Genomic DNA, 14,199 nt, shown 5'->3' on the forward strand with positions numbered 1-14,199 from the left:
AACTCCTGGGCTCAAATAACCCTCTCGTCTTAGCTTCCTGAGTAGCTGGGAGGTGGGTCACCACACCTGGCTAATTTGAAGAGGTTGGTTTTTAACTCCTGGCCTCAGGCAATCCTCCTGCCTAGGCCTCTCAAAGTGTTGGGATTACAAACTGAGTTACTGCACCTGGCCCAGTTGCATTCCTTTTGGAACAAAGCTTTCTTGTCAGATAAGGAAACTGCAGAGAGCCCTTCCCTGTGCTTAAGGGTGAAGGAGCAAGACAAGGTTAGAGGGACCTTGATTCTGATGCAGCTGCCTCTATCCTCTCCACATGTCAAAGTGCCAGTCTTTGTTGTATCACTTTCTGGGTTCCAACAACTTAATAGAAAGAACTATGAGCCCAGGTGCTCAAATCCTCACTAAAGGGAGTGTCTGGGAGGTAGGTAGACCATGATGGGTGGAGGAGGACAGTCAGGTGGCAGAGGCCTTGAGGACAAATTCTGTAAGACAGTGAGAGCTAGTCTGAAACTGGTGGTGGAGAATTCCAGAAGAATTCCTCCTGCCCCCCAAATTTACAAGGCTGTGCTCAAAGGAGTAGCCCCAGAAAGTGACAGAGGAAGGGGGTATCCCTGTCACTCACTGCCTTAAGCAAATCTACCTGTGAATTTTAATCTTTGGGGGTGGCACCAGGGAAAATTCCCTCCCTTGAGGAACTGGTTGGAGTTCTTGTCTCAGATAATCCATGGCATTGCCCAGTTGTGTTTCTTTCTGTGTCTTGGAGGCTGGGAAGTTTGGATTCCACTTGTACGCCCAATCACAGAAGCACAGCTAAAAATCTGCCCTTATTTTTGCTAACCCAAATGAGATACTGTGGCAAAAATCTCAGTCATCTGAGATTTATTGAGCCAGAGCTTGAGGGTGTGACTGGGAAGAATGCAACAGCCCAGCGGGTTCACTTTGTCGGCTGCCTAGACAGAGCTGATTTCTCAAGACAGGGGAATTGCAATAGAGAAGGAGTAATTCACACAGAGCCGCTCTCTGGGTGACCGGAGTTGTTTTATTGTTATACAAATCAGTCTCCCTGAGCATTTGGGGAGCAGAGTTTTTAAGGACAACTTGGTGGATGGGGGAAGGCCAGTGAGTCGAGAGTGCTGATTAGGTGGGTCAGAGATGAAATCATAGGGAATTAACGTCCTCTTGTGCTGATTGAGTTCCTGAGTGGGTGCCACAAGATCAGAGGACCAGTTTAGCAGTCCGGGTGGTACCAGCTGATCCATCAAGTGTACCACCTGCAAAATATCTCAAGCACTCATCTCAGGAACAGTTTAGGGAGGATCAGAATCTTGTAGCCTCCAGCTGTATGACTCCTAAACCATAATTTCTAATCTTGTGGCTAATTTGTTAGTCCTACAAAGGAAGTCTAGTCCCCAGCCAAGAAGGAGGTTGGTTTTGGGAAACAGCGGTTATCATCTTTGTTTTAAACTATAAAGTAAGCTTCTCCCGTAGCTAGGTCAGCCTACACCTAGGAATGACCAAGGACAGTTTGGAGGTTAGAAGCAAGATATGGAGTTGGTTACGTCAGCTCTCTTTTGCTGACTCAGTTACAATTTTGCAGTGTCGGTTTCAAGAACATCAGTTATGGAAACATCTGTGACTTGAAGCAGAGGTTTCTGGGTGACTCAGGATTTATATTCTCTTTTAAAGGAAAGAAAGCGCATAGGAAGAGGTGGGTAGCCAGCCAGTGAGGCAAATGGTTACATTTTTGTGAGATTTTAATTAGTGCCCAGTAAATCTACATTTTATATAAAATGAGGTGGACATTGGAAGAAAAAAGGGAGAGTAAAGGAAGCATCAGTTATGCAGATGTCTCAGGTAGGTGGAAGAATGGTCTCATCTTCTGGGAAGAATGATTCTCATCACTTGGGAAGATGAGCTTGCAATCAACATTATCAGTGTGAAATCTAACAGACAGATGTTAGTTGTAGAAGCTAGACTTAGATTGAAAACCTAAGTTACAACGGACGTGTCCTTGCTTTACAGGAGGATATGCATCTTGAAGGGTTTCAAGATCAGCAAAGAATTTGCCATGGGGGGTCTGGCTGATGGATAATACTTTGACATAAGATTGTAAAGCAACAGCTATTCATTTGGGAAAAGGATGGCCAGTGCTGCATGACTGTCTTCAGGCTTAACCTCCTCTTTGGTGTGATGAGTTTGGGGGTCCCGAGATGTTTTATTTTTCCATTATATTATCTTAGTTCCATTTCCCTCATTAAAACTCCGTTATTAACTTTGGTGCCCTGGTTCCTTTTTGTGCTTTTAAAGTTCTTGAATACTTGTTGTCCCAAAGACCACCAGGATGGCTAAATAATAGAAAGGACAGCTTTACTGGCAATAGTGATTTGCAAGCCTGAAAGAGACAGTCTCCAGTGTGCACTGAAGGTGCTTTCTCTTGGAAGAGGAGAAGGACAGGTTGGGTTTTGTGTTTCACAAGGCTAGCATCATACATATTTGGCAGGTTTGGGGGCAAAGCTATACATATTTGTGAGGGGAGCCTACATGCAGACCAGGTAAGCATGGATGTAACATACATCACATGTTCACTTTGGGGAGAGTTTTAGCATTAAAATGAGGTGGAATTTGGCTGTTTATGTCAAAAGGTGAACTACAGAACACAAAAACAGTTTGTGCACTGTCTGTATAAGCTGCTGAAACTGGCCTGAGGTCTGCAGTAGCTTATCCGAAAAGAATGTCTGTAAGGCTGGTCCGGTCCTCTGTCCAGTCAGGACCATAGTGGTCTGGGTTGTAAATCAGCTTAATATCTCAGAAAGGGATTCAGAAATCTGCCATGTCTGCCAGGCCCTGAACCCTTGACCCGTAGATAACTTTTGTTTCCTTAACCTTGGGGCCCATCTCAGTTGCTAGAGATCATATGCTCATATGATCTCTTTTGGTGTCTCAGATCATATGCTTTTAGAAAAATTTTTAGAAATCAAGGTTTTTACTTAGACTTGTAATAAAGTGACTGATTGCTTTCCATTTTCTTCTACATATAGAATACTTTAGAAAGTGTCAACCTAAAATAACAGAGAAGCTCTCCAGCAAAATTAGTTTATTTGGAAAGGAATGACAGGGGATTGCAATCTGGGAATTCCTGTGCTATGGAGAACCGTGGCTGGGCCATAGATGTATTTAGGAAGGCAAGGAAAGTCGAGAGTTTCTTAAAGGCAAAATGAGGAAGGCTATATCAGTTATTTTGAAATACTTTTCCCTGGCTACAAGGATCGGTAACAACAGTGGCATCAGTCTGAGGTTGAACAGGCTGGGTGTTGTTCTTGCAGAAGCAGTTTGTTTTTGTTTTTGAGATGGGGATGCCACTCTCTTGCTCAGACTGGCCTTGAGCTCCTGGGCTCAAGTGATCAGTGGTCTTTGTGCAACGCTGTGGTTTTCAGAGTCCTCATTACAGTTTCTGTGCTAGGCACGTGTGCCTGAGAGCCCCTCCTCTGTTGCCTACGATCCCATTTTGGTAGGATGTGGCCTAAGTGACTTCATTTTGGTTCTCATGGCTTTCACAAAAGCATTACTTGCCAATCCTTGTATCTTTAGGGTGACCCTATAACTTTATGTTTAATTCTAACTGATCTGTACCCCAGTTGGTTTGTATATATGCACATTGTAGTTCCTTGAGAATGCTGGAGTTCCAGGTGTGGCATTTGCACCTGCACTACAAAATTATATTACATGATACCATTTTTTATAGTACATGATACACATGTAAATATGATATTTATAGCTCACATTTCATTGGTTGCATTTGTGCTGTTTCCTAACGGTGCCGACAGAGGCTCCTTCCAGCAGGTACACAATCTCCCTCATTAGGCCATCATAGCTCAGAAGACTTCTCTCTAAGCAACTGACCTCTCCCAAGGCCAGACTGTTTCCTGCTCTGGGCTCCTCCCATCCTCCTGTCTTGGCTTAGCCTGTCTGACTCTGACCCTGTTCCTGAGCTTACTGGGAACAATTGTGCTAAACGGAAGGGCTAGGCTAATGACATTGTCACTATCTCCCAGGCCCCCAAACCCCATTTTCTAAGCAGTTGTTAATTGAGAAAACTAAAGAATTGTGGGGCTATGATGGCCCTTGTGTTTTGTAAGAGTCATGCTGAAGAAATACCTTATGTGCTGCTTAAATCAAACAGTGGAGTCATGTTTTGTATTAAAGACAAGCATCTGCAGAAAAGAGCTTACCCTAGGGAGGTGGGGTGGGGGTGGGGAAGGGATAGAGCGTGGGGGTGGTTGGGGGAAGGGTCGGGGGTGGTTGGGGGAAGGGTCGAGGGCGGGGGTGGCGAGAAGTGTCGGGGGTACGGGGAAAGCGCGGGGATGAGGGGAAGTGTCGGGAAGGGTCGAGGGTGGGCGTGGGAGTGAAGGGTCGATGGCAGGGGTGGGGGTAAGGAAGGGTCGAGCGCAGGGCTGTTGGGGGAAGGGTGAGGGTTGTAGGGGAAGGGTCGAGGGCGGAGGTGGGGGGAGGGGGAAGGGTCGAGTGCCGGGGTGGCAGAGGAGGAAAAACTGGGGGTGAGCAGGAGCACGTGCGGGGGAGGGGGAAAACGCGCACGAGAGGATCAGGCGCGCGTGGCACACCCCTGGAGGATCAGGGGCGCTGGAGGGTTACAGCACGCTTGATGGAAGATCAGGGGCGCTGGAGGGTCAGGGGCGCGCTCGACGGAGGGTCAGGGACGCTGGAGAGTTAGGCGAGCCCGATGGATCAGGGGTGCTGGAGGATTAGGCCCGTGTCCGGTGGAGGGTCAGGGGCGTGCCTGACGGAGGATTAAAGGCGCTGGAGCATTAGGCGCGCGCCTAATGGAAGATTATGAGAGCTCGAGGGTTAGGCGCGAGCCCGATAAAGAGTCAGGGGCGTGCCCGATGGAGGATTAGGGGCGCTGGAGGGTTAGGCGCCCGCCTGCTGGAGGATATGGGTGCCAGAGGGTTAGGCGCACGCCCGATGGGTCACAGGCGTGCCCGATGGAGGATTAGGGGCGTTGGAGGGTTAGGCGCGCGCCAGATGAAGGGTCAGAGGCGTGCCCAATGGAGGATTAGGGGTGCTGGAGGGTTAGGCACGCGCCCGATGGGGGCTCAGGGCGCTGGAGGGTTAGGCGTGCGCCCGATGGGGACTCAGGGGCGCTGGAGGGTTAGGCGAGCTAGGTGGGGCGCGTGAGGGAGGGAGGACGTCTTCCGGGTAGAGGGTGGGGGAGGGGAGAGGCAGGAGAGGGTGCACAAGAAAGGGGCGTCACTGAGGATCTGGGCGAGGGAGGGAGGGAGAGGGAGAGCCGGAGCCCCAGTGAGCGGACAGGTTTCTGTCTCTGCGGTCTAACAGGGTTACGGAACATTTCTGTCCTAGAAAGTGTAGCGCGCAGGGCCCAGTCGTGGCTTTTGTCGTGAAAGAATATATATGATGAACACATGGTTCTGTGTGGGAGAACTGCATTTCAGTCTTCCCTCTAAAGAGTGAGGGAAGGAGAAAAAAAGCAAAACAGCGACAGCGAAAGGGAAACAGGGCTGTTTCTGGTTTGTTTTGTTTTCCCCTAGAAATGCGCGCTAACAGCATTCCTTTGATTGCCCTGGAGGCCGTCAGTCAGGGCCGCAGTGAAGCCTGAACTTCTTGAAGGCAGGCAAATAAGGAGCCCAGAAGCGCAGACAGCAGTTGACGTCTCAGGCCAAGTTATAATAAATAAAACCCTAGTGTCAAATCCCAGGTCCTTGAATTTTATCAGGGGAGGAGAGGCCATTGTGAAAACGAGTAAGGAAAAGAAGTAGGTTTATCTTAGGACTTATATATGTTCTGAAGAGTTTTTTAAATGAGCGATTGGACGTGGTGTTTAAAGTTATGTTTATTTGTAATAACATAAAGGGAGACTGCTTCTAGTAGCCCTGATTTGTGTACTGAATAAGGCAGCACATGAACGGACAATTTTAAAAATTATAGTGGAAATTCACAAGTACAGGTCTGAACGGAGTGGAGCGGAAGCCGCCCTCTAGCAACAGGTGGGCGGCAGCTCAGAGGACCCCGTTTCCACCTGAGGCAGTGTCTCACTTGTTAGGCTCCCGCCAACAGGGAGCATAAAAGCCTGCCTCCGAAATTCTGAACATGAAGGGCCTCAGGGGCAAACAAGTGCTTCGTGAAACCCTGTTCTTCAAATTAACTTCCATCCCTCACGTATTTCCAGCCTACATCTAGTGAAAATGGCTAATGGGGTAAAGTAACATCTAAAACCTGCTTAGAGAACCGTTTTGTCTCGCTCCCACTTGCAGATGGTGTTTTTTGGCTACATGGTTTTCAGCATCCTCTTTGGCCTCCTGGCTGACAGATATGGCCGCTGGAAGGTAGGTGGGCCCTCACAGTAGCATTTGGAATTGTGTTTCGTGTATTCTTTTGGGGGCAACCTTATCGCTGTTTCTCTTTAGTAGGCATCTCCCTCCCAATACCCAAGACAGAAAATGCAGATATTCCCTCCCTAATGGAACATTCCAGGCTTATCTTCTGGACATTTTTCTCAGGGTACCTGTGCCTGCGGCTGTTCCTCTGCAGTCCAGGTGTGGAGTAAAAGGAGATGCAGGTATTATAGAGTTCTAAGAAATCTCTACCAAGGACTAAAGGAATGAAGGCCGCTAAGTGGCTCTATTTGAACTTTTAGAGATTGGGACTTAGAAGCAGTCATGGGTTGGTTAGATGCCTCCACCATGTCCAGTTTACTGTGGTGGGTTGAGAACAGATAGTGCCTCTGAGATCAGTGGGGGCACACATCTGTTCTCCATTTATCCATAAATTCACTTCTAATGAGTTAATAAGGGGAATGGAAGAGGCCGCTTTTGCCCTTCAGAGCAGCCCTATTGGGAGGTTTTTACCTCTGGTTTTCGTTTAAGTGACTAGTCCACTGCTGCAGCAGCAAACTCAGAAGAAGCTGTTCTTTCAGGGAGACAACTACGTGCCATGAATGAATGTCCATAAAGTCTCTAGCACCCCCAGAGCACCCAAGTGGGTTCAGAGGGAGCAAGTCTCCCTTAACTTTGGGGCGAGAAAACTCACCCTCAGGCACCTATCTGAGACTAGCAGGAACTGGTCACAAATGAGAAGACAAGTCCAAATTACAATCAGTGGGAAACAGATGCAAGTTTTAAAGTCTGTGATAGAATTTTAGGACAAGATAAAGTCAAACCACTAGTGCTGGATGGCCAAGACCATAAGCCAAACCTGCTTTCATGAGGCAGAAGCAGAGAAAGCAGAAGTCCTCTGCAGAGCTATTTGCCTGAATGTCCTGTCCAGGGACAGAAATGGAAGCCCTTGCTCTTAAATGAGAGAGTTTATAAAGAAGCCCCGCAAACTCTGGACCTCAACCTAAAGGAAAGGAGAGCCAGATTCAGAAAGACTCACCCTTTTGCCCCCAGTGAAATCTCTGGAGTTAGGGGAACACAATGGGTTCGTGCAGCAAGTTCAGGAGGAGACTGTGGGTAATTGAGGGGGGGGTAAAGGGTGGTGTTGCTCTGAATCCTGCCAGCTATGCCGGAAATATTGACCTAAAGGAAGAAACAGAGGCAAAATTAATTTAAGCAGGGAGTTTATTTGGACCAAGATTGAGGATTGCAGCCCAGAAGTCATACAGTCCAGTTGCCCTGAATATATGCTACGATTAGCAGCAGTGACAACTGGGTTTTCTAAAGGAGGGGAGAAAAGAATTTGGGGGCACTTCCTAAGTTATTTACTAATAATTTACGTTGGTTCATTAAAATGGTAAGCTATCAGCTGATTCTACATCGTTCTTTGTGTCACAAAATCTAAAAACATGGAGATAATGGATGAGCGTCACATTGTGCAACTTGTGGTTAACATTTTAGATGATGTATCAGCTAGTCTGGAAACTACAGGGAAGGTAAGAAAAACAAAATGCCTTTATACAATTACCCTGGGCATGGGTGCGGGAATGTGACTGGAGTCGCATGCTCCTCTGTCTCTGGAGCTGATAAATTCTGCATACCTCACATTCCTCAGACTGCTCTGAGCCACTTTTCTTTCTCAAGTTGATGGATGTCTGGAGTTAAAACATATTAGAATGCGGACATTTGCAGGTATAAACATAAGCAGCTACACATTTAGCTCACATTGGTTTAACTTTGAAACTAGCTACTTGCTCAAAGTCACGTATTTATTAAGATTAGACATCAAGACATAAATTATGTCTTCTGGTTACAAACCCAGGTCTGTCTTTTGTATTTGCTTGATTTCTGATGAAATCTTCTCTAAGCATAAACACAAATGGAGGAACCTCAAAGGAAACCCTTAATAGAATTGGCTGTATGTTTTAAAGTACAGGAAATAAATATCATAGATTCTTGTAAATTTGAAAACACAAGTATCTCAAAAAGCACAAAAAAGGCATTTTATAAAAGAAATACAGGCCAGGCGCGGTGGCTCAAGCCTGTAATCCCAGCACTTTGGGAGGCCGAGACGGGCGGATCACGAGGTCAGGAGATCGAGACCATCCTGGCTAACACGGTGAAACCCCGTCTCTACTAAAAAATACAAAAAACTAGCCGGGCGAGGTGGCAGGCGCCTGTAGTCCCAGCTACTCGGGAGGCTGAGGCAGGAGAATGGCGTGAACCCGGGAGGCGGAGCTTGCAGTGAGCTGAGATCCGGCCACTGCACTCCAGCCCAGGCGACAGAGCGAGACTCCGTCTCAAAAAAAAAAAAAAAAAAAAAAAAAAAAATACAAATTGTCAAGAAACCTTGAAAAAACATTAAAGCACAGGAGTTATCAAAAACAAAATACATAGCAAGATATAATTTTTCCTTATCAAATACGTAAGGAACTTTTTCCTTAAAGAGTCCTGCACCGTTGAAATGGACATTTTCATGCCTTGCAAGTATATCGACACCCTTATTATACACTATTGGTGTTATTATATCATTATTATTATATAATATTATTAAACCCTATTGGTATAATTTTTTTCTGACCATCAGCTTGGCAGTATGAATCAGGAACCTTGAAAATATTCTGCTACCCTGAACACTTGTCTTCCAGAAATCTAGCTTGCTAAAGATATCAGAGAGGGCATAACGACTTATGCAGATATCTTCCCAGCTTATTTAATAATGAGAAGATCTGAAACAACTTTAAAAGTAGGGCAAGGTCTTATGTATTATATTACATGTGTGAAAGTACATCTTTCCACTGCAATATTTACAGCCATTGACACTTTGTTTTCTCTTACAAACAGAGAAGATAAAACAGTATTAAGAGTATTTTCTCTGGGTTGGACAATCAATGGTGATTTTAATTTTTACATTTTCTTTTTTCTTCTGTATTATTTACTATGAACTTATATGATCCTTATAATTAAAGGAAAAGCAAATACCTTAAACGTTCTCCTTGTACTCCTCCCAACATACTGCCTCGTTCTGTCCCCAACAGCCCTGTGAGTAGGGAGGACATGTTTTTGCCTTTTGATGTGCAAGTTCAGGTACCTGCCACCCGTGAGGGTGGGCACAGCGGGTAGTTTTAAAGAACAGTCTGAACGGCCGGGCGCGGTGGCTCAAGCCTGTAATCCCAGCGCTTTGGGAGGCCGAGACAGGCGGATCACGAGGTCAGGAGATCGAGACCATCCTGGCTAACATGGTGAAACCCCGTCTCTACTAAAAAAAAAAAAAAAAAAAAAAGAATGGTCTGAACTTGGTAGGTCTGGGCTTCCAGACTGTAGAGTGGCATGGATTGTATTGTTGATGATTGTGAGAGACCACTGGGCCGGCTATCGATAAGCTCCTCAGAGAAGCAACTATCAGAATGGAAACAGAAAATCGCCTTCAGATGTTAGGTCTTCTTCCCTCCTCGCATTGAGGCAGGTCCCATTCATGTGTTCTGTTGTTTCAGATTCTGCTCATCTCGTTCCTGTGGGGAGCCTATTTCTCCTTGCTGACCTCGTTTGCTCCTTCGTACATCTGGTTTGTCTTCCTGAGGACGATGGTGGGCTGTGGTGTGTCCGGCCACTCACAGGGGTAAATATGTTACCCAGAGGGCCTGAGACAGAAACGTGTACCCCTGCGGGTCCTGACGCACACTTTGCACTTAACGGACCAAAAGCATTGTGAACCCAGCGTATCTGAGACAGCTTTTGGTCCATTTAGAAAGTTTATTTTTGCCAAAGTTAAGGATGTGGCCGTGACACAGCCTCAGGAGGCCCTGAGGACACATACCCAAGGTGGCCGGGGTAGAGCTTGTTTTATACACTTTAGGGAGACGTAATACATCATTTAATACATGTAAGATTGACATTGGTTCCATCTGGAAGGGCAGGACAACTCAAAGAGTGGGGGGCTTCCAGACCACAGGTAGATGTAAACATATGACTTTTTTTTTTTTTTTTTTTTTTTTTGAGTTAGAGTCTTGCTTTGCTGCCCAGGCTGGAGTGCAATGGCACAATCTCAGTTCGCTGCAACCTCCGCCTCCTGGGTTCAAGCGATTCTCCTGCCTCAGCCTCCAAGTAGCTGGGATTACAGATGCCTGCCACCATGCCTGGCTAATTCTTTGTATTTTTAGTAGAGATGGGGTTTCGCCATGTTGGCCAGGCTAGTCTTGAACTCCTGACCTCAGGTAATCCACCTGCCTTGGCCTCCCAAAGTGCTAGGATTACAGGTGTGAGTCACCGTGCCCGGCTGATCTAAACGTATTCTGATTGGCATTGGTTGAAAGAGTTGTCAGTAGAAAAGAATGTCTAGTTTAAGACATTCTGGTCTCCACAACCAAGGTTTTATCATGCCAATGAAGCCTCCGGGTAGCCAGGTTCAGAGAAAATAGATCGTAAATGTTTCTTACCAGACTTAAGGTCTGCGTTGATGTTAATACTGGAAGGGTATAATAATGAGGCATGTCCGACCGCACTTCCTGTCGTGGCCTGAACCAGTGTTTCAGGTTAAATTTTAGAGTACTCTGGCTGAGGAGGGAATCCATTCAGATGGTGGTGGTTGGGAGGTGAATGGGGGCGGGGGGACGGGACGCTTCAAATTTTATTTCCGATTTACAGCATTAATAAGTTACAGATTTATGGAAGTCACTTGTGCAAATTCAGTTTGAGCTTTGTTTGGTTTTTAGTGATAGCTGCTTATTTAATGCTCCAGCAGGAGCAATTTTCTCTTTAAAATGGTGCTTGATGGTGAGGCTAACAAAGTGCTACATCAAGCATGTGTTAGCTTTTTTGTTAATAAGACTATTCATTGTTTTGTAGATGTGTAATATTTTGTTACAGTAAATGCTAATGAAAAGTGTCATATTAGGTAACAAAAATGTCAACCCAGGCTGGGCGCTGTGGCTCGCACCTGTAATCTGAGCACTTTGGGAGACTGAGGCAGATCCCTTGAGCCCAGGAGTTCAAGACCAGCCTGAGCAACATAGTGAGACCCTCTCTCTTCAAAAAAAAATTTTTTTTTTGAAGTCAATCCAAACATCATTTATTAATTTCTTAAATTTGTTGGAAGAGTTTAGTTTGACCATAAGCCCCTGTAACATTTAGGAGTAACTATTTTTAAGTACTATCACCCTATGATTTAAGACTCCTCTTGTAAAAGGGAGGGGGGGGGGAATATGTCAGATGGGATCGAACTAGAGTGACTCCATCTTGAACAGGGGCTGGGTAAAATGAGGCTGAGACCTGCTAGACTGCATTCTCAGGAGGTTAGGCGTTCCTAGTCACAGGAAGAGATACGAGATCAGCAGGACTGCTTTCACAAGATACAGGTCACAAGAGACCCCGCTGATAAAACAAGGTGTGGTAAAGAAACCGGCCTAAACCCACTAAAACCAAGATGGCGACCAAAGCGAGCTCTGGTTGTCTTCACTGCTTATTATACTCTAATTATAATGTATTAGCATGCCAAAAGACACTCCCACTGGTGCCAGGACAGCTTGCAAATGCCATGGCAATGTTCAGAAATTATCCTAAATGGCCTAAAATAGGGAAGACCCCTCAGTTGCAGGAATTCCCCACCCCTTGAATTAACAGGGCCCCTTGGGCTCTTCTCTTCTTGGTGCCTTGGAGCAGGTTATTCTTAAAATATTTTAGGAGATGTCAAATCACCTAATTACTGCCTTCATGTGTTAGAGAAAGAATTGCTCTTCCTTGGGGCATACAGTAAACTTTGAGCTTTGAAGCCCTAAAGGAGTAGAAGCTAAGTAAAAATGTAAAACATTCCCCAGGAAACAGCTCAATAAATATGTTAAAATCCCCAAATTCTGGCTAATAGCAGCAGAGAAGAGCAATTAGAAAACTGATGGAATATATTTCCATTTATTCTTCTATTCACAAAGAAAATATGTACTTAATTAGAAACTTGTGCCTCGACTGTCCTCATGAATTGAGAGAACTATTTACCTTCTCTTGGGTATGTTTTCATTTCCCAATATGTTTTAGAAAAGAGAGTCAGGCTGGGTGCAGTGGCTCACCCCCGTAATCCCAGCCCTTTAGGAAGCCGAGGTGCAACAGTTGCTTGAGGCCAGGATTGGCAATATAGCAAGATCCCATCTCTACAAAAAATTAAAAAATCAGCTGGGTGTGGTGGTGAGCACCTGTAATCCCAGCCACTTGGGAGGTTGAGGGGAGAGGATCTCTTGAGCCCAGGAGTGTGAGGCTGCAGTGAGCTGTGATCAAACCACTGTACTCCAACCTGGGAGACAGCCAGACTTTGTCTCTTAAATAAATAAATAAATAGGAAAAGGGAATCAGGCTTGGGAAAACGTTTTGCCAATGCTTCCCTTGGCAAAACAGATAAGGCTTATATTTATTTATTTATTTTTTTTTTTCTTTTTGAGATGGAGTTTTGCTCTTGTTGCCCAGGCTGGAGTGCAATGGCACGATAACGGCTCCCCACAACCTTCACCTCCTGGGTTCAAGTGATTCTCCTGCCTCAGGTTCCTGAGTAACTGGGACTACAGGCATGCGCCACCACACCTGGCTAATTTTGTATTTTTAACAGAAACGGGGTTTTTCCATGTTATCCAGGCTGGTCTTGAACTCCCGACCTCAGGTGATCCACCCACCTCGGCCTCCCAAAGTGCTGGGATTACAGGTGTGAGTTACCGCACCCGGGCAGGCTTACATTTCTTAAGTGTTAGAAGGTTTCAAGTATTGGGAGTAAAGATGTAAACCCAGGAGCAGCTGTCAGTTTAGTTCTTAGTGTTCTCTTATGCAGATATTAGCTGTCACAATTCTCTTCTGATATATCATCGACTTCTATGCTTTTGAATTCTTTATCCCTGTGACAAGAAAAACTGATTATTTTTTAAAAGATAATTAGTTTTTTTAAAACAAAATTGTGCTTTTTCCCACTTCCTGTTTAGGTTAATCATAAAGACTGAATTTTTGCCCACGAAATATCGAGGCTATATGTTACCCTTGTCTCAGGTAAGGCAACATAGGAGTTCTACCTGCCTTTGGCATCCTATGGGATATGATGTACATACAGGCATACCTTGGAAATATTGCTGGTTTGGTACCAGATGGCCATAATTAAGCGAGTGTCAGAATAAAGTGAGTCACACAACCTTTTTGGTTTCTCAGTGTGTAAATGTTATGTTTACACTATACTAAAGTCTAGTAAGTGTGCAATAGCATCATGTCTAAAAAGCAAGGTACACACCTTAATTTTAAAATACTTGATGGCTGATAAATTCTAATGATCTCCTGAGCCTTAAGAGGGTCATAATCTTTTTGCTGGTAGAAGGTCTTTCCTCAGTGTTGATGGCTGCTAGCTTATCAGGGTGGTGTTTGCTGAACATTGGGGTGGCTGTGGCAATTCCTTAAACAAAGATAACAATGAAGTTTGCCACATCAATGGACTTCTTTTCCTGAAAGCGTTCTCTGTAGGATGCAATGCTGTTTGATAGCATTCGACCCACAGTAGAAAAACTCTTTCAAAATTGCAGTCAGTTCTTCCAAACTGTGCCACTGCCTTATCAACTAAGTTTATGAATAATCTAAATTCTTTGTTGTCATTTCAACAACGTCATAGCCTCTTCACCAGAGTAGATTTCATCTCAAGGAATCACTTCTGTTGCTTATCCATAAGAATATAATCCTATAATATATATTACAGTAATAAATGAATATATACATATATTACACAAATACAGTATATATCACACTAATATATTGCATGTACATATATGTAAAATATATGTAA

General features: G+C 45.0%; 1 protein-coding gene across 3 annotated transcripts in view; it reads left to right on the forward strand.

Annotated features, from left to right (window-relative positions):
- SVOPL (SVOP like) overlaps positions 1 to 14,199 on the forward strand; it is a 101,973-nt gene that overhangs the window by 31,862 nt on the left and 55,912 nt on the right. Inside the window, exons 1-4 of one of the 3 annotated variants that reach the window (XM_030933414.1) lie at positions 5,204 to 5,211; positions 6,285 to 6,356; positions 9,899 to 10,023; positions 13,358 to 13,421. In XM_030933414.1, coding sequence (XP_030789274.1) covers positions 6,285 to 6,356; positions 9,899 to 10,023; positions 13,358 to 13,421 — 261 coding nt within the window. In that variant the 5' untranslated portion in view covers positions 5,204 to 5,211. Of the gene's footprint in view, positions 1 to 5,203; positions 5,212 to 6,284; positions 6,357 to 9,898; positions 10,024 to 13,357; positions 13,422 to 14,199 lie in introns of those variants that run through there. The other 2 variants (XM_010356308.2, XM_010356309.2) reach the window with 2 other exon arrangements.

The sequence above is a fragment of the Rhinopithecus roxellana genome, chromosome 6 (assembly GCF_007565055.1).
Source record: "Rhinopithecus roxellana isolate Shanxi Qingling chromosome 6, ASM756505v1, whole genome shotgun sequence".
In the NCBI taxonomy this organism is placed as follows: domain Eukaryota; kingdom Metazoa; phylum Chordata; class Mammalia; order Primates; family Cercopithecidae; genus Rhinopithecus; species Rhinopithecus roxellana.